This window comes from Myotis lucifugus, unplaced genomic scaffold (genome assembly GCF_000147115.1).
Source record: "Myotis lucifugus unplaced genomic scaffold, Myoluc2.0 scaffold_90, whole genome shotgun sequence".
Lineage (NCBI taxonomy): Eukaryota > Metazoa > Chordata > Mammalia > Chiroptera > Vespertilionidae > Myotis > Myotis lucifugus.
The window spans coordinates 3,627,691-3,652,787 of record NW_005871138.1 but is presented as its reverse complement, the minus strand read 5'-3'; the positions used below and the strand labels follow the sequence as shown (position 1 = coordinate 3,652,787).

The following is a 25,097-nucleotide window of genomic DNA, read 5'->3' as shown; positions in this document are numbered from 1 at the left end:
GCATTGGCAGTTATCTGGAGATTGCAAGTGCAAAGTGAAATCGGCAGGTGGCACTGTTCCCTTCCTGAGAATTGAGTTTTCCTACTGTCAGGGTTCTTCAAGTTAATCTTCACTCTTTCAAGCTCTCAGGATCAGAACCTTCCAGGGTTGAGAAACATTGCCCCCATTCACATTTCCTCCTCATTTTTACAGATGGGGAAACTGAGGCTCTGAGAGAGAAGGCCCATGAAGTTCTCAGAGCAGGTTGAGGACAGAGCCTGATTTGAATCCTATACTACTGATGCTAAGTCTGGTGCTCTGAGGTTCTTTTAATTCTCTACCTAAGAGTACTTAATACTTTTAGTTTTCTGCTAGCTGGGGGGGCGGGGGGGGGGGAGCGGGTTACAAGGGACAGAAAGCAGGCGGCAGGGCACATAGTGAGAATAAGGTTAAAAATTTGTTCCAAAATCTCCCAATTGACCAGCTTTCATGCTGCCTGAGGTTCCACCATGAACAAACTAACTTTCTGGCTTAAGCATGGACCTTTGGGTCTCTCGCTCTCTCTCTCTTGTTTAAATTGGGTTTCCTCAAAGAGAACTCATAACCACGGTGTGGGTGAAATTCTCAGGTACCTTCCTCCCTGGGGTGGATGTGGACTGCTCAGGCCATAGACCATGAAGATGGTAAGAGAGAGAGGAAGTGGCTTTAAGGGGAATGAAACCAATAACACAATAAGTTTTGCAAGGGTCAACATTGACCATACTCACCAAAAAGGGCCCCACAGCAAGGCTTGGCTCTGTTCCAGGCCCCAATTGACAAAGGCAGGCAGGGCAGCGGTGACACAATAATGCTTTCAGTGGTGAAGTGGCAAACACCTGCTGTAACTGGCTGCTCGCCACCTGGGGCAGGGCTGGGGGATGGGAGGAGCAGGCAAAGTCCCGGGGAAAGGCAGGACCTTGGGACCAAGCTCCTTATGGACTCACTTTGGTTATAAAGTGTTGAAGTGGGGACCACTCTACCGAGCTCATCCCCAAACCCCTAGTGATTCAAAACGAGCCGGCAGTTTGGACAACACCAATGGAACAGATGTGAGGGCTTTTCCAAGACTCCAGTTACAAGGAGCAGAGACCCCTCGAGCCTCCTGGGGCTCAGGAAAACCAAGTGTGGCAGGGGTCTCAGAAGAGCTTTGAGACCAGACTCTTTGCTTCAGAGGGGGTTTGTGGGGCCGGAGCAGCCCCAGTGAAGGGACCCTGACACAAACCCTTGGATAGTGTGATTGTGAGCACTCTGGAGCCCACCAGCCAGGGTCTGAATCCATTGGTAGCTGTGTCAATTTGGGCGAGTTATTTAACCTCTTAGCTAGTTTCCTCATCTGTAAAATGGGGGTGCTAACAGGACCTTACTGTGCGGAATTGTGACGATTAAGTGAGTTCAGGTGTTAAGCACAGAATGGACTTGCTGGTGGTCTGCTAGGTAAAAAGGATCTTACCCACCTCCCAGCGTTGCTGTGAGGATCAAGGATCAAAAGAATTGTCTAGAGTCTGCCAGTTACAATGCCCGCTGAGGCCAAGCTGACGACGTGAGTGAAGCTGGTGGACAGTCTGTGTCGAGATTGAGAATCCACGTGTAGGTGGGCTCCTGCCTGTCAGCAGCTAATTGTTGCCATGCTGCCTGAGAGTTGTCAAATCTTTTTCCCCAAGAGAAGTGAGGAATCTGGATTTTGATGGGAAATGGCCTCATTCCTAGTTGGCAACTAATCCAAGGACTTTTGTATGTTTGTTTGTTAAACACGGTACCATCTATGCAACACAGAGGTAGGCGTGCGTGCCCTGCAGGCCACGGGGTGCACGCTCCCACTTCTTCCATCCTCTCCAGGCCTTTCCTGGCTTCCCACATCTCTGCCTCCCCAAAGGGCATTTGGGCAGGGCAGTCATCTCAAGCGCCACTGAAGCCAAGGGAAACAGCCCGGAGAGAACTTCTTATGAACTTTAAAACCACAGAGGCAGGCGATCTAGAAAGTATCAGGTTTTATTATCTCTTTATCAAAAAGTCAGTAACAGACAACAGTGTGAAGGGCTACAAGAGGTGCTCACGTCCAACACAGCCAGAGGAAAGGACCTGGGGATGGGTGGGTGGGGGATGGAGAAGAGGACCCAGCCAGCTGGGAACCCTGGGTTGTGGGGGTTCAGGGTTCAGGAAGTGAGGCTGATTCCCCCCACCCCAGCCAGTGGGGTCAGAAAATGCAGCCTATCCAGGCGAGGCCACCAAGCCCTCCTCTCTGGAAGGGAAGGTCATGGGTAACAGGCTCCGAGCTAGGGCGTAATCAGCCCTCCCCAACCCCGTCCTTTGCCCAGGAAGACAAAGGTCACGCCAGCAAAGCTGGGGCTGTGACTGCTAAGCCAGCTTAGCTCTCCAGCAGTGCCGTCCAACAGACAGAAATGGCCTCGACCTGCCTGCTCACTACAGTAGCCACTAGCCACACGTGGCAACTGAGCACTTGAAATGCGGTTAGTGTGACTGAGGAATGGGTTTTTAACTTGATGTAATTCTAATCGACTTAGCCACCTGTGGCTGGTGGTTACTGTATTGGCTAGCACAGCTCTCCAATTTTCTCTTAAATTTGGAGAAATGAGGAACACCAGCTGAGTTCAAAGCAGAAGCTAAAAGGAAGGCAGAACTATCTACCCTCAACTATTCTAGCCCCGTGAAAAGGCACCAGGAACGGGGCAAGAGAAACAGGCAAAAACCTCCCTCAACCATATAAAAATTCACTCACTCAACCGCCCAGCCAACTTCAAATGGGAATATCACACTATCTCCTGAAAAAATATATTTATCTATTTTTCTAGAACCAAGAAAGAATAATAATATATTACTAGAAAAGAGACACAAATATCCCACCATCCCTTACGTTATATATTTGGGATCTGCTAAAAAACTATGTCTCAGCAAAATCCACTTCTTAGAGGAAGCAGCTTCAGAAAGGGTCAAAGTCATGAGCAGAGGACTGTAAAGTCTGATGAAATGGGGAGGGGACTTGAAGGAAAACAGAAAAGCGAGGCCCTGTCGGAAGCTATAAATAGTAAAAAATAAAAATAAAAAATAAAAATCATATCTCCGGCTCTTCTCTCATTTTCGAGAAACAGAAACCAAAAACCAAAAAACAAAACCAAACAACCATTAAATACAAACTTAGCAGGTACGGTGGAAATGTGCAAGAGAGCAGAGACGGCCTCGGCACCTGTGCACTCCTGCCCAGGCAGAGACTACACAAAGGAATGAACTGTTGAAACAAAAATAAAAACAAAAAAAACCCCACTAAAAATAGATTTACAAAAATTCTACAAACCCATTTCAATATGAACTTTCAGCCCCCCCCCCCCCAAATAAAAAAGGTTGATTTCCAAAAGTCACTTAAAGAGCCCAATGGCCCAAGGTATACCACAGAGACTCCTGTAGTGTGGACACAGTGCCCGTCGATGGGCACATCTCAAGGTGCGGATGGTTCTAGTTCCTTCTCCCAGTTCCTGGCAGAGGGGCCGGCTATGAAAGGGCAGGGCAGGGAGGAAGGCGCTGGAGACAGACCTCCAGCAGGACTCATTCGACAGCCTCAGAGGGGCTCTGGATGAGGCGTGGTCAGTACGGGCTCTAAGCAGGGCCTAGATTCTAAACTGGAAGATGCAGAAATAATGCAATCCTAGACTCGCCTTTGGAAAGGCCAAGTTGAGCCTCATTTTTTTCTGCTGGGACCATGGAGACCCAGCAAATCCCGAGGCAGGCAGGAACAGATGATGTGTCTCCCGTCCCTTACAATGGAATCAGAGCTGAAGATGCTGACAGGTCAGTATTAGGTTGTCCTCCCCCTACTCTAAAGTCCACCCTCCAAAATCCTCCGGCTTCTCGCCCCCCTCAAGTCCAAGCCGGTGTCCATGAGGAAGCTTCAGGCGTAGAACTCGTTGGTGGGGGCTTTTTTGTAGATGGGCTTCTTGCCCAGGTCGTAGCTGCCTTCGTCCTTTTTCTTCATGCGGTACATCAGCAGCAGGACCAGGAAAACGGCAAAGAGGATGCCCACGGTGCCGCCCACAATCAGAGCTGGAGGGGAAAGGGACAGCAAGGTGAGAGCGGCTCCTCAGGCCTTCGGGTACCCTCCCACGTCTAGTTGGTTCTCTTACGACGAGACATCCTCACCATCACACCGCCTGAGCCCTGCACGCTGAGGTCTTATTTGATCCTCACGGCCTCACTTATGAGAAGGGGTCATGGGGAGTCACTGAAGACCATAGGGCCAGAGTGGCAAAGCCACCATTCCAACCCCCATCTGTCCGAGTCCAAAGCTGGCTCTGTCCAAACACCAGGTCGACTCCCCAGGAGCAGCTTAGCCCTAACTGAGCCAGAAACAAGAAAAACTGCGGCTGTGGAAATGGTCACAGACATACACTTACTGCAGTCCTCTAGCTGTGCCTGTGTGCCCCTCCCTGTACACATGCCGGCCTACACTTCTATAGAGAGTGTATATGCTACCATGCACAGGTGTAACACACTATCATGTCCATCCTGTGTCCTAGATAATTATAGATAGTGGTCTATGATCAGTGGTTAAGGCCTAGCGTCTCCTCCCATCCCCCCCACTTACAGGTTGTGTGACTTTAAGTTCCTTCATCTCACCCATTGCAAAATCAAAATCATAAACTGTAAATGTTTGTGGTTTCTATCTGCATCCCTAGCACCCTGAGTCGCGCCTGATGCAACAGTAAATGACACACACAGCTGGGCTCAGAGGAGAGCACAGCCCCGGGGCAGCTGGCCAGGGTCAGGCAGATGTGGGCTCCTAACTCCAGGATGTCCTCTGTACTCGGCCAAGAGGCCAGAATGGCTCCTTTCGTTTGTGGAGGGGGCAGGGATGTCTCATGGATTCCTTTCTGTGGCAGATTGAGTCCCCTAATTCGGACTTACTCAGGCTAAGGAGATTAATTTTCTGTCCCTGCACACACTCCAAAGCTATACAGAGAATGGGGCCACGGGAGCCAAGGAAGGTTCTTTCTTGTCTAAAACTCTATGAAAAGCAGCAACAAAGTGCCCCCAGGAGATGCCAGGAAAAGGATTTCGAGTGCCAACCCCATTCTTGTCATCCGCACCTTTCCCTCCGAGGACCCCAGCTCCTCTAGTAGTTCTGTGCTGGGACTCCCCACAAGGTCAAAGTTCAATTACAGTCTTAGAAGTGACTGTGGTCCTAGATTCAAATGCCAGGTCTGCCACTTTCTGGTTTTATGACTTTGGACAAGTGATTTGGTTTCTCAGAGACATCGTTTCCTTCTCTGTAACAGAATCGATAACCATACCCATCTGATAGGGTTGTTGTGGGGACTCTAATGAGAGGAGAACACGAATCACATGCACATAGCAAGCACTCGATAAACTCCCAGGTGCTGTTTAAAAAGGTGGGATGGGTCCTGGCTGGTTTGGCTCAGAGAATAGAGCGTTGGCCTGCGGACTGAACGGTCCCAGGTTTGATTCCAGTCAAAGGCACATGCCCTGGTTGTGGGCTGGATCCTCAGTAGGGGGCATGCCGGAGGCAGCTGGTCAATGATTCTCTCTCATCATTGATGTTTCTATCTCTCCCTCTCCCTTCCTCTCTGAAATCAATAAAAATATATTTTAAAATAAAGTAAAACAAAAAGGTGGGATGGGAGGGCCCTGCCTCAGCGAGCTCAACAACATCACTTCACATGAAGATCGTGTACTGGTAGCTTTCTCTGCTGCAAGATGTCAGAGAGGACCTAACTTCATCCTGCCTCTGGCTATGTGACCCAAGGCCAGTGGGTTGCCTTCTCTGGGCATCAGCTTCCCCTGTATAAGAAACAGTTGCTTAGAATAGATCAGTGGTTTTTAAAGCCACTTTTATGGTTTGTTTTTTTAAGCCATTAAGAAAAAAAGGCATAGAACCCATAGTTGGTAAAAGCAAAACCTTCTGTGAATTCCACACATGCAGCTGAAAATGAAACTGTGGTTGAAGAAAGGTGGGGGAGGCTTTAAAACAGTTCAACCAAAGAGCCCTGGAAGAAACTTAAAAGACTAAATGGTCTCTAAGGGCTCCTCTAGTTCTGACAGCACCCCCCTCCCACCCCCTGCCGTGCATCACACAGAAAGTAGTGAAGGAAAAATAAAAAGAGCATTGGCTCAGGTACCAGGGGCCCAGGGTCAGGGCTGAGATGGGCCCAAAGTCACCTGGGGTTAGACTTCCAGGAGCCTCATCTGCCAGGTGTAGGCAAGATCCTTTCTTTGGCCTAGCCGGTGTGGCTCAGTGGTTGAGCGTCAACCTATGAACCAGGAGGTCACAATTTGATTCTGGGTCAGGGAACATGCCCGGGTTTCAGGCCTGGTCCCCAGTAGGAGGCGTGCAGGAGGCAGCCAATGGATGATTCTCTCTCATCATTGATGTTTCTATCTCTCCCTCTCTCTGAAAGCAATAAAAATATATTTTTTTAAAAAATGGAGCCGGAGTTGCCACACTAGAGAAACTGCCTTGCAGGTGTTACTCTTCAAACCTTTGCAATGTTAAAAGTGGACAAAATAACCTTTGGAAGGACTGGGCCTAAAGCAGCATTGTATTCCAAGCAACTGTTTGCAAAGATAATAGGAAAGCAGATATCATGACTGAAAATGAAAGGCATTCTTTAGAATTAACATTACTATGCTAGTTTATCTGTTTCCTTAGCGTATATAACACCCATAGGCACTCTTTCCTTCTATTCATGTAATTATTCCCGTTCCCTTTTTCATAAATCCCCCTTGCCTTCACCTCCTACTCGGAACACTATTTGAGCCTGAATCGGTGCTTCCCGACTAGCTATTCTTTTGGATCTCAAATAAAACCCTTGTTGCCTCTCACCTTGACCTCATATTTTAAGTTACCATATCATACTAACAAATCAGAATAGCCCCTTAGAGTTTGCCTAGTTATTTCAGATTCTATTTTCCATGGAGTCGTTGTACCAACCTAAGGAGGTGTCATTGTCCCCATTTAGAGAGGAGGAAATGGAGGCTCATCTCCACTGAGGTTCAAAAGCTTCTCAGCCAAGGTCAGAAGCCTGTCAGGTGATAGAGTCGGGGGTAGGGGGAGGTGGGGGGTGGGGGGAGCTAGCCTAATCCTAAGGAGTGTCTGGGCTTTCAAGGGAGGTTTTCAAAGAATGTTGACTTTTAATAATTAAATCCCTAAGTACCAAACCCAGGAGGTGAAAATGCTTTGAAAATAAGAGAGGGATTTAAGGCAAGTGAATGACTCAGCTTGTCTATTCTTTAGAAGACTTTGATGTGCAATTATTCTCCCCCTCCACCAGGCTGCACAGTCACAGCCCCCCTGAACCCCACCTTAAAGAGGTGTAGTCCTTTAAGGTGGGACGCCTTGAGTGTGGCTGTAAGGTGCCCCTGCCTGAGGCACTGCCTCCCACTGAGCCCTCCCCGTCCTGTGAGGAGCAGGAACCTTACCCGCCAGGACCTCTTTTCTCTCAAAGATGTTGGTGCTCTGGGCAGTGCTGGACATGGACACCTTGTTGGACACATCCTCGTTCCCTTCAAGCGGCGGTGAGAGCCCCTTCGGGATGACCTCATTCTCCTCCAGTTCCTTGGGTTGGGTGGGGACCCGGCTCCCAGGCCCTGCCCTCTCAGGAATGTGGTTATCTAAGGGCACCTGGATGGGGACAGAAGAGAAAGGCTCAGTACAGTCTGGGGAGAGACCCAGGGCAGGGGACAGGGACGTTCAGCCAGGCGGGGAATCTGGTTCTGCCTTCTTGCTGACTGAACCATGTGGCCCTGGAGCAGGAGTCAGCCACAACCTCAACGACGTTTCTAGTTAGTCTCTCAGAATGGGAATGAATGTGACCAAGGGCACAAGGAAGCAGGCGTCCCCACTCACGGCTGCTCAGTGGGTATTTTAAGAGTAACCACTCTGGAGGGAAGGTTTAGCCAAACTGCAGAAATTGCTTGCCCATTGAGGCAGCAATTTTGCCTCTGGGACTCTGCCTTAAGATGCTAATCAGATAGTTGTATCAGATGTTTGCTGTGGTGTTATAATTTCAGAATATCAAAAAGTTATAAACAACTTTTCCATCAATCAGGGGAGCTGGGTGAACTATAATCATGCAGCCTCTAAAAACAGGAAGAATATTTAATTATGTGGGGAAATACTCATGACCACTTTAAGTAAAAAATGTATGGCACAGAATACCCATAAAAGCACAGAAAAGGGACTGGAAACACATCTAAATGTTGAGTGATTATCCTTGTAGGAAAGATGGCCTACCCATGACCACAGTTGTGCCTGCCCCCAAGGATCCCAGGGTCACAAATAAACGTCTTCTTGCAGAGTGAGGTCACACCCTCAGTCTGCCCCTCTCAACAGGTGTTACAGAAGAGCAGGGGGAGAAGCAAGGCATGCGGTTACTTACCAAGGGTTGGATTACTTCGGGGAAGACCTTGGGGTCCTCGGAGTCATCTGTAAGTTCAGAAAGACTGTGTGAGTGTGAGGTCAGTTACCCCCAAATGAATGACCCTCTTTCAGCCATGGCTGCTGGGAGACCACACTTATAAGCAGCTCCCAAATGCTCAATGTCCAGCAAGTGACCCGTTTCCACTCCAGCCTCAGTCATCTCATCTGTAAAATGGGGGTCCTGACACCTGCCTCCCCGGCTCTTTCCCGGGATGGTGAGGAATGGTGAGGAATGGTGAGCTGGTAGCTGGACAGATGCTTTGTCAACTCTAACCCCTTGCTCAGTAAAGGGTGGATCCAGGGACCAACAGCACACCTGAGGGACCGGTGAGAAATACAGAATTTCAGGGCCCACTGAACCAGACTCTACATTTTAACAAGATCCCCAGGGGCCTCATTTGAAAAGGCAAGACTCCAGATGGCAATATTAAACAGTAGAATTGCAATATTAAAACATTTACTTAGCACTCGGTATGTGCAGAACTTCAAGTGAGTACAGTGCCCAAAACACAGATGTAATGTCATTTCTCTTCCCATTTTACAGACTTAAAAACCAAGGTTCAGAGGCAACAGGCTGACAGTTTGAACTCAGGACTATGTGACTCCAAAGCTCAAGCTTTGAATCATTCTGCCACCCTGCACACAGTAGGGATGTTTCCTAGTAGCTGTCTAGTCCAGCATTTAGGGCCAGGAGGTCACCAAGGACCACACAAGACCCTAGCTCCAGGTCCAGCCCCAAGAAGCCGGGGTGCCTTCACCCACTCCCACTCCCTTTGAAGCAAGGGCTTATTCTTGATTTCCCACCCACACCTCTGCCCTGATACACCCCCAGGTCTTTTTCCTTTTCAAAGGAAGGAAAACACTCAGTTCTTCCCACATCACCCCACTCTCACTACGTCCTAGGTCAATGGTTCTCAACCTTCTGGCCCTTTAAATACAGTTCCTCATGTTGTGACCCAACCATAAAATTATTTTCATTGCTACTTCATAACTGCAATGTTGCTACTGTTATGAATCGTCATGTAAATATCTGATATGCAGGATGATCTTAGGCAACCCCTGTGAAAGGGTCGTTCTACCGCCAAAGGGGTCACGACCCACAGGTTGAGAACCGCTGGCCTAGGTGGACAATCCAGGCTGCTGCTCAGAAAACCTAGAGCTACAAACAACCAGGGAGGGTCTCAGGGGTGGAAATGGCTGATCCAGTTACTTTGCTTCCTCTTATTTGAGCAGGGAGGAGCACTCTAGGAAAATCCCCACAAAAGTCACCCTCCCATGAGGAGAGCAAACATTCCCTCCAGCCCCGTGCCCCCGGCCTGCCCACTGCACCCTCCATACCCAGATCTCCAGAGCCAGACAGCTCAAAGTCATCGAGTTCCTGCCCGGGCTCCCCCGCGTCCTCGTCGTCTGGTAGGGGTCCGGAAAAGTATCGGCCTTGTAGGTCTTGGGGGTCGATGACCTCGGTCTCTCGGATCTAGGGTAAAAAAAAGGAGACAGATCAGCCGATAGCCCCCATAGTGGTCTATAACAGCCCCCTGAGCCCTAAAAGGCAGTGAAAAGGGCATTCGAGAAAGTAAACTGAGGCGCTGGAAGGGGACCAGGCCAGGGCCTAGAGTCCTGGGTCCTGGACTCCTCCTGGCCTCCAACTTGCGTGGGGCCTTAAGGCAAGTCTCTTTCCCATAAATAATAAAGGTGGTAATAATCAGAATGTAAATACAGTACCAGGTACCATTTACTAAGCACTTGCTATGTGTCGGGGCCTGTTCTTTAACTTTAACCCTATTTTACAAGCAAGGAACGTGGGCATTAAAGACATCAAATCATTTTCTTTCGGTGACAGAAGTGGCCGATGGAGGAGTGAGGATTCCATGTCGGGCCGCCTGACTTCAGAGCCAGTGTTCCCACCCACACAGGCCGGCGGAGGATACCCTATGCCAGAGTTCTGTGATGCCGCTGAGCTGATTCACCCCGGTGGAGAGGGCTGCTGGCTCTGGGACCCCTTTCCCAGCTGAGTCAGACTTGGCTGGGACAGGCAGGGCTGGCTCACCCACACCCTGGGACAGCCTCAGGTCAGGGCGTTGCCCAGACCTAGTGAGTCAGGAGTGCATAAACACACGCTTGTGTTCAGCCTTCCCAAGAGCTCCCACACATCTACTCTGCCACCAACACTGTGCGGGACAGGGGGCGGCACAGTTCCTGCCTCAGGGACCCCCTGCTCCAGCACCCATCAGTGTCGCTCAGCCCCTACCCATGGGGACCCACTGGTCACAACAGAATCTTAGGTCCACCCCGACCGAGAAGCTTTTAAAAGGAAAGTAACAGAGGCCTAGCCAGGGAAGTAAAGAACCTTCTCAAGGTCCTATAGGACATTAGCTACTGGGCTCCCGACCTTCCTCTCAGCTCCTGGGCTAAGGTTCTGTCTGCCCACAGAACAGCAGTCCTGAGCCAAGTTCATGATTGCACTAATTAATTCAAATATTAAAGTGTCTACTATTTGCCAGAAGGGTTAGGGTTTGTTTTTTAAAAAAATATATTTTATTGATTTTTTACAGAGAGGAAGGGAGAGGAATAGAGAGTTAGAAACATCGATGGGAGAGAAACATCAATCAGCTGCCTCCTGCACACTCCCTACTGGGGATGTGCCCGAAACCAAGGTACATGCCCTTGACTGGAATCAAACCTGGGACCCTTCAGTCCACAGGCCGTCGCTCTATCCACTGAGCCAAACCGGTTAGGGCTAGGGTTAGGGTTTTGATTAAGTGTTGGTGGCAGAGTAGATGTGTGGGAGCTCTTAGGAAGGCTGAACACCTCCCCCCCGCCGCAATAGTGTCTCATCTTCTTTCCCAGAACCCCTAACTGCAGGAGGTCAGGGTGCTGCTCAGAACCACAGAATACCAGCTGGAGAGAGGCCAGGGACGTCCTGTCCTCTCATTTCACAGAATTTGAGAGAATACTAGCCCCGGACAGTCAGTGACTGGCCCAAGTTCACACAGTGAGTTAGCTACATAGCTCACAGACCAAAGAGGCCAGTCTCGGTTTCTGATGCCCAGGTTGTCCTTCACCCACCAAGACTGCCAGGGGAGCCCAGGAAGGAATGCTGGTTCCTCAGACAAGGTTGCCATTGCAGGAAGGGCCCAGGAGCCTCCTGCACTCCCTCCGCTGGTTTCCGGGCAGAGGTGGGCGGAACCTGTCAGGCCCTCTTCCACTCCCACGAGGGCATAAGCTGGAGTCTGGAAAGGGAGCGGGCCAGGCTGGGAGGAAGGCAGTGGGGAGGCACCGCACCTCCCACAGGAGGGGAGAATCTTTGCTGACCGCTTGGCACACGTGGGGGTGGGGAGCCAGAAGGGGTTAGGGATGACTTCATGACTGGGGAATCAGGAGCTGTTGAGCCGCTGGCATTGGAATTCCAGCCCCCGCGCACAGCCCTGTGCCTGCGGCTTTGGTTTGGCAGCTCAAAAGTAAGGCTTCTCCGCGATTGCACAAGGTGCTGGTCCCTGGGGAGGGGTCCCTGTCCTCTGGGGCCCAGGACCTGAGAGCAGGACCTCCGTGGCTTGCCTAGCTAAGCACTTAGCATGAAGTGGTTCTGCAAATAGATGTGTTTTTCACAGAAGTGGAAAAGGGGTGAGGAGGGGCGGGGGGGCTCAGAAAGGTAAACTCACTTGCCCAAGTTCACACAGGCCAATAATGGCCACACTGGACCAGAACCCAAGCATGGGTCCCCTGTGCCTTTACCCACATACACATAGAGTCTATGTCATAGACCCAGTTGCATAAACACACGACACACATAGAGTGCCCGCCTACCCAGGGAGCCCTGTTCCGTGGAGGTCAAAGCAGCCGAGGAGGGAAAGATGGTGCTATGGCCGCTTGTTGGCCTGGCCTGAAGCTCGGACTGGCTGTAGGAGCCAGAGCTCCAGTCCTCAAGACAGCGGCCGGGGTCCCGACGGGGATTGTTTCAGGCTGAGATCCTCCCTCCCCCTGCTTGTCCCCAGGAGCCATATAATGTTGCTTCTGAGCCTGCCTTCCAGTATGTGAGTGTTTCGAAACAGCCAGGGTTAGCACACTGATTGGTTGATAGGAACTACCCCGTCTTATGCTGGTAACATGAAGACTGAGGGGGTGGGCATGGCATTCCTGCAGCCAAATCTGCAAAAATGAGGCTGAACCAGATTTATTCCCAGTTCAGCCCTCTTTGTGATCACCTGGTCATCCATAACCCTTCATATTCATACGAGGTTCCTGGAGAGGAAAAAGGACTTGTCTAAGGTCACACCAGGAGGCAAGTGCATGGTCAGGATTCGACCCCACTAGATACCTGTTCCGGCTCTAAAAGGACGGGGTCCCGAAAGGCTGCATTTGGTGAGCCTGAGTGCACTCCTACAGCAAGTCAGGTGGCTTGGCAGAATTGTGAGGTGTGCTGATCAGAGGAAACAGGAAATTAAGTTCTTCTTCAACTCCAGCAGGACCCTTTAAGGCTAGGCCAGCAAGACAGGACTGAGTTGCAGGGGCTTGTGGGTAATCATCCCTTTGAGTGTAGAGGTGGGGTGCCAATAGCCCACCCTCTCCCCACCCTCTTATCAGCAAGGCCCATTCAGCCTGGAGTATCGTTGGAGAACCAGGCCACCCAGCAGCCAGGCCCAGCCCTGATCAGAGAAGGACCCCGCCCTGCTCCTGGCTAAGGATGTGGTCTGTTCACCTCAGCTCACCCCATCCCTGCCCAGGGAACATGTAGTCACACGTGTGTTCACGCACAGGCATCCTCTCTGGGAACCTCGGGTCTCCCCGTCTTTGTCCCTCTCGCAGACACACAAGAGATATCACCAGGGGAACAAGGCAGGGGCCTGGGTCTCATGGACCTGCCGGCCCTGGGGCTGGTGCCTGGAGGCTTAGAGATGCTGAGTGCTTCCCCACACTATCCGCGGAAAGAAGAGAGGTAGGTGCTGCTTTGTTCTAAAGGGACTAACACCTGCCAACGGAAGGTATCTGAGGCCACCGAGCCCAAGCGTCTCGCGTTATAAGCCAGCAGACAGATTAAAGGGCCAGGGGCTTGGCCAAGGTCACCCAAGCAGCTGGAGGCAGGGTTGGACTTGGAACGGAGGTCTCCTGGCGCTCGGGCTGCAGTTGTCCTCCCTCCCTCTTCCAGGGTTTTGGCTGCCCCGAAGGGTCTCAACAGGTCCACCGGCAGTTGCTGTCACTCCAGATATACCCCCTTCCAGTGCCTAGGCTAGAGGCATGAAGCTAGGAAAAGGACCCCAACCCTACCCCAAATGCTACAGCTTTTGTCACCCAGGACAAGCCTGGGGGCTGGGGCGGCTAGCACACGTGCCCTCTGCATGCCGGGCACCAAGCCGGGTTCTTCTCTATACGAGTTCGTTTTGTTGGCACAAACTGGTAGGGTGTTCTACCCATTTTGCAGGTTCGGTTGAGTTATTCATCTGAAGTCACAGAGCTAGAGTGTGACAGAGCTGGGATTCCATCCTAGATCTTTCTCAAGACTACGTCTTAGCCACAGCCAAACGTCTCACTGCCACCCACGCTTCACCTTTCCACCCCAATCCCACAGCCCACACTGCCAGGCCAGGCCTCCAGGGCACCCTTTCCCCTGGCCAGCAAGTAAACAGAGTTGAAAGTGATATTGCTTAAACAAAAGAACAGAAAGTTGGCTAGGGCACCAGGGAGAAGTTCAGGGTCAGGGCTTGGTTAACTCTGAACTGGTTCGAGGAGGGAGGAGAGCCTTCCCCCACCTGGCTCTTCCCTACGGGAGGTAGGGTCAGGGTCCGGGACACACCTGACCCTTCTTTCAGGAGGTGAGACCAGAAGGGCAATGGGTGTGGGGGGGCAGGTTAGTGAGCACCTGGGCTCCGTGACTACACCCAGCAGAGTGATCTGGCAGGAGATCTCCAGAAGGGGACCACTGACACAGTCACTCTTTCCCCACCTCCCTTCTGAAGGTCAGGCATCCCCCCCAGAATGAGCAAAACCTGAGGGCCACAATCAGGACTCGCTACGCCCCGGCAGAAAGGAAGGCTCCACCAGAGTAGTTACCTGAAAAAGCAGATTCATAAGCAAAACTATAGGAGTCTGGGGGCTTACTTCACATCTTGATTCCTCAGTTTGCTCTTTTGGTAACTAGGGCTCGGAGCGCCTGGCACACAGCAGGTGCTCAATGAATAGCGGCTGTTATTAATCCCCACCTGTCTTCCTTCTGGATAAGGGGGTTAATGGTCAAAGGGTCAGAGGGAACTGGGAAAAGTTGTTAAAGCAATTCCATTGCTAGAAAGAAGGTGGTTGGAGATACTTTGCAAAGTGAGAAGGGACAAACACTATACTGGGTCAGAGACTTTTCCACAACCAATCACGTCCCCTTCAGACTGTGCAGGGAGAAGGACCCTAAGATGGGCAGAGACCTGCCCAAGGTCACACAACTTGGAGCACCTGTCCTAAGCAGATGACTGAAAATTCGATACCAGAGTATATCCTGACCAGACTTGGGGATGAAAAAAATATACAGCCCTACCGGTTTGGCTCAGTGATAGAGCATCGGCCTGCGGACTCAAGGGTCCCAGGTTCGATTCGGTCAAGGGCATGTACCTTGGTGCGGGCACATCCCCAGTGGGGAGTGTGCAGGAGGCAGCTGATCAATGTTTCTCTCTCATCGATGTTTCTAACTCTCTATCCCTCTCCCTTCCTCTCTGTAAAAAATCAATAAAATATATTTAAAATATATATATATACAGAAGGCAAAAACAGCCACACACCAGTACACAACCTGGCCTGTAGTACCTGAAGGGTTAAGCCAGGTCTGGGGGTGGGGTGGGGTGGGGGTTCGAATGTCAGCTCTGCCCACTCTGAGGTCGGGTTACTGGAACACAATCACTCAGGAGAGTAGCCAGGCCTGGCACTGCCAGCAGCCAGCTTTCCACCAAACCCCTGCCCGCCCTCCCCCGCCTCCACCCCAGGGCAGCCCATTCCCACAGCAAGGGCTCCAGGATCCTGAGGTGCCAGCTAGGAATGGGGGCAGGGGAGGGAGCTTCTAGAGCCTCTGGATGTCCCCCTGTCAGGAGCTGACGTCACACCCGTCACTAACTCCCTGGGCGATCTTGGAAGATTGCCTCTCTGGGCCTTGGTTTCCCCACCAAAGACAGTTCTCAAAGAGACAAGCCTCCCTCTGTCTTGAGGCCTGGTAACCAAGCTGGGCACTGCTCCGATTACCGGTGGAGATAGCGGGAGGGGCTGGCTCCCGCCGGGCCCTGGAGACAGAGGTGCATTGAAGCTGGGGTTTGTAATCTAGGCAGCGGATCCTGGACCAGAGGTCCCTGCTGGATGGCGGGGAAGACATGAGCAAGCCACCCTGTTCTCAAGAGCAGAGTCGATAGCCTTGTCTGAGCTGATTGGATCAGCTCTGGGTACTGGCTTCCTGCCCCTTCGAAGCCTCCCCCACCACTTGGGGAAGCCACCGCTGCAGACCAAGTCAGTCTGTCCCAAAGACATCTCAGCCCAGCTTCCCCTACTCCTGGTGACTCGCCCAGCCACTGGTCACCCCTGCCCCCATACCCCCAGGCTGGAGTGGTACAGCCAGTCCCTGCAGGCCTGGCCATGTCCAGCAGGCTCCATCAAGTCACTGTTTCCACACATACCAGCCTCTCCCTGCCTCCCCTTTCCATTACCCCAGGTGTCACCTGACTAGCAGCCGCTTCTGCTGTGCCAGAGAAAACTGGGGCAGCCCTGAAGGACTGGGAAGGGGACGTGCAGAGTGAGGGGGTGGGGCTGAGTTGGAGGGCCTGGAGGGAGGGTGGGAGTGGGGAGTAACAGGGACACAGCGGTGGGTGGGAACTGGGAGGGGTAGGTAGGGGGACTGCAGAAGGCCAAAGCCAGAAAGAACTGTTCAGATCAGAGTGAGCTTTGGGGGACTCCTAGAGCCCTCTGGAAAGAAGACAGTTTTGAACCCCAAGAACTGTAGCCATCGGTTTACATTTTCAACATGGGTACAGGCCACCTTTCCAAAGCCAGCCTCTGCCCAGGTTAAGAACCCTTGTCTAGCTGGTAATACTAAACTAAACGTAAGCCAGCACTTTACAAGTTTGCCAAACTCCGATTATGACCCTCGAGTGACACAGGTGTTTTATAGAGGACACGGGCTCCCATCGGCAAAGTGACTTATTAACTAACTGTGTGTCGCTGAAGGGTGAGAAGCAGAGCTGGGATGGGACTCGGGCTGTTCTGGCACCCAGCCTCCAGCAGACAGGCCAGAGGCCCCTTGGAGATGTGGGGCGGCACCCAAAGGTCAGCAGCGAGTTAATAACAAACCTGCCCGAGAGGTTGGGTTTGCCATACGCCTTTCTAGGGTTAAATCAGGCCCCAACTGCTGACAAATGCCTCCTCTTCCATCCTCTCTAGGCACCAGGCAATGAAAACACAGAAAAACTGGCTTTTCAGAACACGACTCTTTCTGTCCACCATCCCCCCCACCACAGGCACACACACCAAAGCCCAGAGCCTGATCTTCCCTCAGCCTCTAACATGGTCCTCTAACTCGGGAGGGGCACCCTGAGTCCTGGGCTGTGTCCCAGTGGTCTAGCCCTTACAACTCCCCTGCCCCCTCTCCTTCCAGGCTGCAAACTGCTCAGCAAGGGGTTCCTGCAGATTGGGCCAGGAGGGTGGTGCTGCCGGGAACTGGTTCTTGATTAAATATAAACCCATCAGATAATTAGCAAACAGCCACTTCTAAGATAAACAAATCAGATTTGGGCTCCATCAGCCCCACCCTGGACTCCTCCCTCACCACTTTGTGGCTCTGGGTTAGAAAGGGAGGAAGGGAAAAAGCTTCCCAGAGACCAAGGGGGTGGGTTCCTCAAAGGTACCAGGTAGCATCCAAATGGCCTGGACAAAGAGGGCACTGCCACTTAGCACACCTCCTCCTACCGGCACGGTACTGGGGCCTTTATTTGCGGTCTTGTCATCTACAAGCCTCACCACAATCCAGATCTTACAGACCAAGAAGCTGAGCGGGTGAGGGGCCCACGTTGAGTCAGGTAGGACTTCACACCTCTGGAGTCCGGTCTGCCCAACTCCAAACCAGTGTTCCAATGCCCTCTAGCCAGTCTCGGGAAGCAAGGAGGGGGGCGTCCAACACACCAAGATTCCTGGGGCCAAATCCAATCTGGACTGGACCAGCTTTGCTCTACAAACTCAGAGCAGGTGCAGCCTTAGTTTTGCAGAAAGAAAAGAACGAAAGGAAGGAAGGGAGGGAGGGAGGGAGGGAGGGAGGGAGACCTGCTCAGCAGAGGCCAAATAACCAATTTTGAGGACTGGCTGAATTCTCTTCTTTCAAAGTCCACACACAGGGCCAGGCTCTGTGAAGGACTTGTGTGTCCCCTCAAGGCCCTGGGCACTGAGATGCTGACTCTTTAACAGGCTCTCAAAGGACAAGGTAAAACTCTGGAGCCCATTGCAACATCCCCACCACAGAGCCATCCTATAGCCGAGAGGTGGAAAGGAATGGGTGACTCAGGCAAGCCAGGCCAGCTACCGCTTTTCTCCAGTGACTCACAGAGCCCCGTCCAGCCCCTTTCCCCAATTTTAAACGTCATTTGGAAATCACACCCAGCAGTCCAGGAGGCCGAGGACAGCTAGGAGTCAATTCCTCCCAGGAGGGAGCTGGGGCGAGTAGCCCAGCCTGGCTCTCCCAGTCCCTCATTCAGGCCGCTCAGCACTCCAAGTCCTTGGAAAAGCCCTCTGTTTCCAGGAGCTGGGGATGGCAGGAGATGAATGTCCCTCCCCACCCCCAACTTCTCTTGTTCAGGCTCTTTACCAGGAAGGCCAAGAGAGCGCTCCTCCCCCTAGCAGTCGGCTCTCAGGACAGGAAGGACCCTGAAGGGCGCTGGTCCAACCTCTTCGTTTTAGAGTTGGGGACCCTGAGATCCAGAGATAGGGCATATTGCTCAAGATCACCCAGCAATTCAGAAGTAGAACCTAAGGCATCTACCTTCAACCCAGCCACTTTCCTGATCTGGAATGTTGTCTGAGGTCGATCAAGGCAAACATCTAGCGTTGTCACACAGACCTTGTTCTGACCTTGGCAAACCACTACATTCCTTTGAGCATCAGTTTCTTGTAAAAATGGAGATAATCATGCCTATCTCACAGTACACCAGGGGGGATTCACATCAGTATTAAATAATCATCTCAGTGCGCCGTTTAGAATGAAGTTACATGCCTGAATATTACTTGAATTCATTCATACAAACATTGCCTGAGTACTAACTACAGACAGGTGTTTCACTAAAAAGAAACAGCAGAGTTCCTGCCTCGGTGTGTGTGGGTGGAAGTGGTGCGTCCACGTGTGTGGGCAGGGGATGGGGGGCACAACTCAGAATTTGGTGGAGTAGTTCATTCCCTCACCAAACGTAACTTTCTTTGAGACATCTTAGATATCTTTATGGTTTCCAAAGCCCTTTCAGAGTGTAGGTACTTAGCCATTAATAAAATACCCGAGCTGGAAAGGGCTCTGGAGGCCATTTGGTTCAAATCCCATTTGATAGATGGGGGATGTCAACCCGGAGAGGGAAAGGGACTCAACCTCATGGAACTCCCCAGCCCCAACACTATGGCCCAAATAGTCTCCTGGGTGCTTGGTAGCTCTCACTGGTCACTCAAGGGTCTTAGAACCCTGGGCTTCCTCCCCAACCCCACTTCTATGCAATCAAGGAGAGAATTCTCAAGGAAACCAGAAATATCTCTAAGCTAAAGTACACTGGTAGGTGGGGGACAATTCCCCAGAACCAATTGGGCCTGGACAGCCCCACCTGGGAGGTGGGGGTGAGACTCCCTAAACAAGGCTGCCTTTAATTGGCCAGGGAGGGAGTGGCAGGAAGGCAGTTCAGGGGAATGCTCCCAGCTGGACAGGAAGAACTGGTTTAGGATGGCAAGCCCCGTCCAAATGGAGAAGAGGCAGGGTGCTCAGCCCGGGTTCACTTCCCAAAGCTTGTGGCACCTGGGGGTGGGGGTAACCATCCGAGGGGAGGGCAGGCCTTTGGCTTACACCTAAAATTTGGGGAGCGGTCCCAAGAGCACTATTGGAGGGGCTACTGGACAGACTCTGATGGTAGATGCTCTCTGCTACCTTGAAGTGGTACCCATTTTACCGCTTTCAGTTCCCTCGCCTGTAGAGTGGGCACAGTGCAACCCCCACAGGCTTTCTTTCTGAGGAGTGCTTTCCACATACCAACCTGGCGGAGGAAAAGCACCGAGCAAATCATAACTGCTATTAGCAAACCCTCTCCCTGCGCCCCGTTTTCTCCACCTTACAAAGAAGGGCTGGCCGGGTCATCGCTATGGCCTAACCCAGTAGTCAACAGAGCCAAATATCAACAGTACGTCTTCAAAATAGACTCGCCCAGGCTGAAAACCGATTTCTGCGCATGGGCCACGAAGTTTCAATCGCACTGTACGTACGCACTGTACCTACGCGCCCACACGTGGTATTTTGTGGAGCCAAAGAGCCGAATGTGGCTCACGAGCCGCAGTTTGCCGACCACTGGTCGAACCCACTGTGATGAGGTCTGATTTTTCTGGCCACAACCTTGGGAGGAAAGGGGGGGTGGGGCCAAAAGGGGAAGCCCTCTGACCCAGTTAGAGGCGGAAGGTCAGTGACATTAGCCAGGAAGCGGAGCACTCCGTGAGGACGAAACAGAAGAACACCTCTCAGGAAGCAGCTGCTCAGGACTGACTTCTCCCCAAGCTGATGGGTCACCACACGCAGGGCTGACAGCCCTCCCCAAACCACATCCTTCAGAGACACAGCTGTCTGCTCCTCACTCAAGGACTTGCAGGCTCAGCAGTCCCTGAGCGGAGACTGGCAGGTGATTGCCCATGCACTGGCCTCACAATCTCCAGGGTCTTTCCTCTCCTATGGCCCAGGCCCATGGGACCCAGCATGGCATTGCTTTGGATGCTTCCCCAACTGCTGGACTCCAACACATCCGTCAGGGCCTGGTAAGGACCTCTGCACCAGGGAGCAGCAGGCTTGGGATGGAGTCCTGGCTCAGCCACTAACTTTCTGGCAAGGTTGCCCCTAGTTTGGGGGAGTTATCACCTTCCACCTCAGAATTCCTTGAGGCTGGAACAACCCAAGATCTTTAGACACGAAATTAGCCTTGAGTTATCCGCGGATGGGTCACAGCAGCAGCCACTCAGAGTAGCATCAGACTACAAGTTAAGATGAGAGCTGGGAGAATCTGCTCAGCCCCTAATTAGCTGTGTGACCCTGGACAAGTTAGTTCACCTTTCTAGCCTCAGGACCAGTTTAAGAGCAGTAAACAGGGTTGTCAAGAATTAAGGTCGTTGAAGAGCCATTAGAACAGCCATTAGACAGCGATTAGAACACTGCCAGGCACACCAGCAGCACGAAACTGTGCTGGAGGGTTATTGCTCAGGGTCGTATTCATTCCTCACCCGAAGCCTGCCCTGCAGAAACGACTCTCTCCTAAGGAAGCCCAGAGAAATGGGATTCCCATGCAGGAACTGACAACAGGGACTCGGGGTTTAAGGACAGGAAGGGGGCACAAAGCCCGGGCCCTTGGAAGGCAGATTCGTTTGCCCTCAACTTCCCAGAGGTTGCCCCCCTTGTCCCCAGCTGGCTGCTGGGATGGAGCTTCAGGTGGCCCAGGGCTTTGTAAACTAGGACGGGGACCAGTGGGCAGCACGAAGGCACGGCTTCTTCGTGCCCACGGAGGGCCCCTCTCCCCAGGCCCCTTCACCTCACTCTCACTCAAGGTGGGTGCTTCGATTTCCCGTCTGCATTGAGCAAAAATAAACACTCTTCTTACACAAAGCCCAGGGGAGGTCAGGGAGGTGGGGGCGGGGGCGGGGGGGGGGGGGAGTCCGCGGTGAAGTGCTGAGCCCCAACCATCCCTGCCGTCCACCCTTGAAAGATCAGAGTCTCAACTTTGTAAAGACGGACCCTAAAGATGCACTGTCACCTTCTGCCCCACTCCCCCAAGCCCTCGGTGCAGATGGGGAAATTGAGACTCAGCAGGGGCAGGGCCTTGCCCCAAGTCACAAGCCAGTGGCAACGCTGCGGCCAGAGTGAGGTCAGGGCTCAGTCCTCCACTCACCGGCGTGTGAAACCGGGCGCCGCGGAACCCTAACTCCTTCCCCCTCCCGAGGACTCGTAGCCCCTCATCCCCAGGCATCTCGGGTTCTGGGAGCTGCCGCTCCCGCGCGAGGGGGGCGAGGAGGAGGGCTCGGGCTCCGGGCCTGTCCCTGGATCACCAGGGAAGGTGCGGGGTGCGGGAAGGGGTGCGGGGGGAGGAAGGTGACACCGGCTTTAGTCACGTCCGAGCCTGGAGCCCGCGGCGGGGCGAGGCCTAGCGGGGAGGCGGGAAGAGCAACAGGGTGGGGGCGCACGGCAAGCGGAGGAGCCCCCCATTCCCACCGGGGCCTCCCTGGGACCTCGGTCGGAACCAAGTTTCCAACAAAGTTTCCCCGGACTCGGCAACTCCTTAGGGGTGACGCAGCCCCCCGATCCCGGGCTCCCAGGAACAAAGGAGGTGCTGGTCCGCCCCCTCGGGGATCTCCAAGCACCTACCGACTCCGCGGCGGCGGCGCGGGCGCCCACGAGGAGCAGCAGGAGCGCGAGCAGGCGGGCGGGGGCCATGGCGTCGCGGTCTGGGAAGGGCGCGCAGGCGAGTGGCCGCGGTCCTCAGCCGGCCCTCCTTATAGGCGGTGGCCGGCCCCCGCCCCGCCCCGCCCCCCGGGCGCGCACCCCTGCCCTCCTCCCCCAGGAATTCCCCGGGAAAGCTGGGCCTCCGGGGCGCAGCGCTCGCCCGCGGGGATGGAAACCCCAAGGGACCCGCCCTGTGCGCGTCAGCCGGTCCCCACCGACCGAGTCACGGTCCTCCAGGAGCCCCCCCCCCCCCTTATTGACTTGATCCCTTGCTAGACAGCCCCCAAAGATCATTGCGTCTAAGCTTCTCATTTTACAGCGGGGGAAACTGAGGCCCACGGACAGGAAGGACTTGCCCAGGGGTGGCAATGTAGACCCAGCACCCTTCAAACCGGGACCAGCACCCTTCAAACCCGTACGCTCCCCTCGGAGGGGACGGAAGACATCCCAAACGGGGCGCGAACACTAAGTATTTTAGTCTTTGCCGGCCATAGGGCCTCTTGTCACAATTAGTTAAACTCTAGAGTTGTAGCTCAAAGAGCCAATAAATACTTCAAAGAATGAGTGTGGCTGTGTTCTAATGAAACAGTAGTTATGGACACTGAAATTTGAATTTTATAAAAGTTTTACGTGTCGCTAAATAGCATTCTTCTTTTGATTCTCTCCCCCCCCTCCCCCCGCGCTCTGCCCCCGCTCCCCCCGAAAATCATTTGAAAATGTAAAAACCATTCTTAGTGAGCTGAACGAAAATAAGCCACGGGCAGACTTCTTGGTCTTAGGGTGGCTGAGCTCTGTTTTACGGGATTTGTTTTCCTAGATTTTTAAAAAGTTTGATCTCTCAGAGAACTGGTCTGCAAGTTTATCTCCATTCTCAGATCTGTGTTCACCTTTGTAAATAAATAAATAAATAAATAAATAAATCCTGTGCATCCTCCCAACAGTGGGGGTCGGGGTGACAGGGGTAAATCCTCTGGGGTCCCAAGTACAGGTACTGTTGGAATTATTAGGGGTAAGCATCCTATAATAGTCAAAGTACCAACGGTGCCTAGCTCTTCTGTATTTTATATGGTATACAGATATGAAGATATGCTATCTAGAATAATAAAAGTGTAATATGCTAATTAGACCGGACGTCCTTCTGTCCTTCCAGTCAAAGCCCAGTCCTGGGTGCCAGCAGCAAGGGTGAAGGAAGGCCTACTCTTGCACGAATTTCGTGCATCGGGCCTCTAGTATGATATAAAGATATATATATATAGCCCTGACCGGTTTGGCTCAGTGGATAGAGCGTCAGCCTGCGGACTGAAGGGTCCCGGGTTTGATTCCGGTCAAGGGCATGTACCTTGGTTGCAGGCACATCCCCAGTAGGGAGTGTGCAGGAGGCAGCTGATCGATGTTTCTAACTCTCTATCCCTCTCCCTTCCTCTCTGTAAAAAAATCAATAAAATATATTTTTTAAAAAAAGATAGATAGATATATATATACCCGCATCGAATCCGAGTCACGGCACCAATAAAAGAAAAAAAAAGATATATACCCGCATATATAATGTGTCTTTATGAGAATATGTATATCTATCTTTCTAAGGCTGAAGCTTGGCTTCAGAGCCAGACTATTTTGGCCTCTGTTGGCATATTATGAATTCACACACTTTGTGAAGAGTTGGGAGTGACTTCCCCTCTTCCGTTCCATCCCTTAATGATCAAAGGATTAAAATCTTTTGAGGCAGACAGCCTTGACAATAAAGCAAGCTTCAAATGCTGCTCAGGTTTTTCCCCACGGATATAAAGGTAAGCAATTTTTTTCAGCTTGGATTTGGAAATAAACTGAGAAAATGAATGAATTTTCTATCAGAATAAGAATTCCTTTTGCAAGTCAGATGGGTTTTGCAATCTTTGCTGTCCACAGAATTGAAGGTGGTTTTAATCTAGTTGTCAGTAGATAGATCATTAAAAATAATTTTTGATGATGGATCACTATGTGATTTTCGTTATCTATCATCACATTGCTATAACAAAACCCCTTTCGTTCCCAACAGCTTCTCTAAGTGAAGAGGGTTTCTCAGTACTTACAGCCAGTGGTACGCTGGTAAATATTTAACAAAAAGTGGTGTATGGGGGAGAGAGGGGATAGTCAGGAAGTGCTTATTTGTACCATTTGCTCATTTCTGGGTGTAATACTCCCACCATGGCTGATTTCAAGTTACCAACTTGTGATGTCACTGAATTTGGAGTTGGTTAAGGATGAGCAGTATTTCTACCACACAAATACAATCGGTGCAAATAATATCAAGAGCATAGATAACAGTAAAATGTAGACAAATAATTAGGCAGTGATGAGTTTTGGGTACTTATTTTCTTTGTTTCTTATATAGTTCATTTAATTGTAAGTTTATATAATTTAAATTTTAGTAATGATTATGTTTAACTACCACCCACAAAATTCCCAAAACTTGAACCAGTACAAGCTGGTTTCAGCATACCACTGCTCAACAGCTGTAAAAATTAGGAATGAAAGTATTGCTAAAACGATTTCATTGTAGCACAAACAGTATTCACCCAGAGATATGTGAACTAATTGGGGAGGAAAATCGCCCAATTTTACCTTTCGGTTTAATAATTACTTAGCAAACTTTGGGGATTGGTTTCATGAGTATATACATATGTCAAATTGTACACTTTAAATATGTGTAGTTTATTTTATGTCAGTTGTATCTCAACAAAGATGTTAAAACTTTTTTATTTTTATTTATTTTTTTTTGTCTAGGTGTTAAAAGTTTTGGTGGGACATTAAAAAACTTGTATTTCCATTATTCTGATCAATTGCATTCTTTTTTTAAAAATATATATTTTATTGATTTTCTACAGAGAGGAAGGGAGAGAGATAGAGAGTCAGAAACATCGATGAGAGAGAAACATCGATCAGCTGCCTCCTGCACATCTCCTACTGGGGATGTGCCTGCAACCAAGG

At 51.5% G+C, this 25,097-nt stretch overlaps 1 protein-coding gene across 2 annotated transcripts; it reads right to left on the bottom strand.

The window, feature by feature from the left end:
- Positions 1-1,988: 1,988 nt before the first annotated feature.
- On the bottom strand, positions 1,989-22,160 carry SDC4 (syndecan 4). Of its 2 annotated transcripts, none has more exons than XM_006091406.3 (5): positions 22,053-22,160; positions 9,803-9,938; positions 8,424-8,470; positions 7,465-7,666; positions 1,989-4,071 (listed from the first exon to the last, which is right to left on the bottom strand). In XM_006091406.3, the coding sequence occupies exons 1-5, from the start codon at positions 22,119-22,121 to the stop codon at positions 3,920-3,922; spliced, it is 606 nt and encodes a 201-aa protein (XP_006091468.1). In that variant the 5' UTR covers positions 22,122-22,160; the 3' UTR covers positions 1,989-3,919. The 2 variants fall into 2 exon arrangements, with proteins under 2 accessions (XP_006091468.1, XP_023611987.1); XM_023756219.1 differs by lacking the exon at positions 22,053-22,160 and adding an exon at positions 14,510-14,542.
- Between the last annotated feature and the right edge of the window lie 2,937 nt (positions 22,161-25,097).

Excerpts from the sequence above, each read along its gene's own strand:
- SDC4 (XM_006091406.3), bottom strand. The coding sequence starts at position 22,121 with ATGGCCCCCGCCCGCCTGCTCGCGCTCCTGCTGCTCCTCGTGGGCGCC. Across the intron at positions 9,939-22,052 it reads GCGCCGCCGCCGCGGAGTCG|ATCCGAGAGACCGAGGTCAT; the intron begins GTAGGTGCTTGG and ends TTTTTACCCTAG. Across the intron at positions 7,667-8,423 it reads CCGAAGTAATCCAACCCTTG|GTGCCCTTAGATAACCACAT; the intron begins GTAAGTAACCGC and ends GTCCCCATCCAG.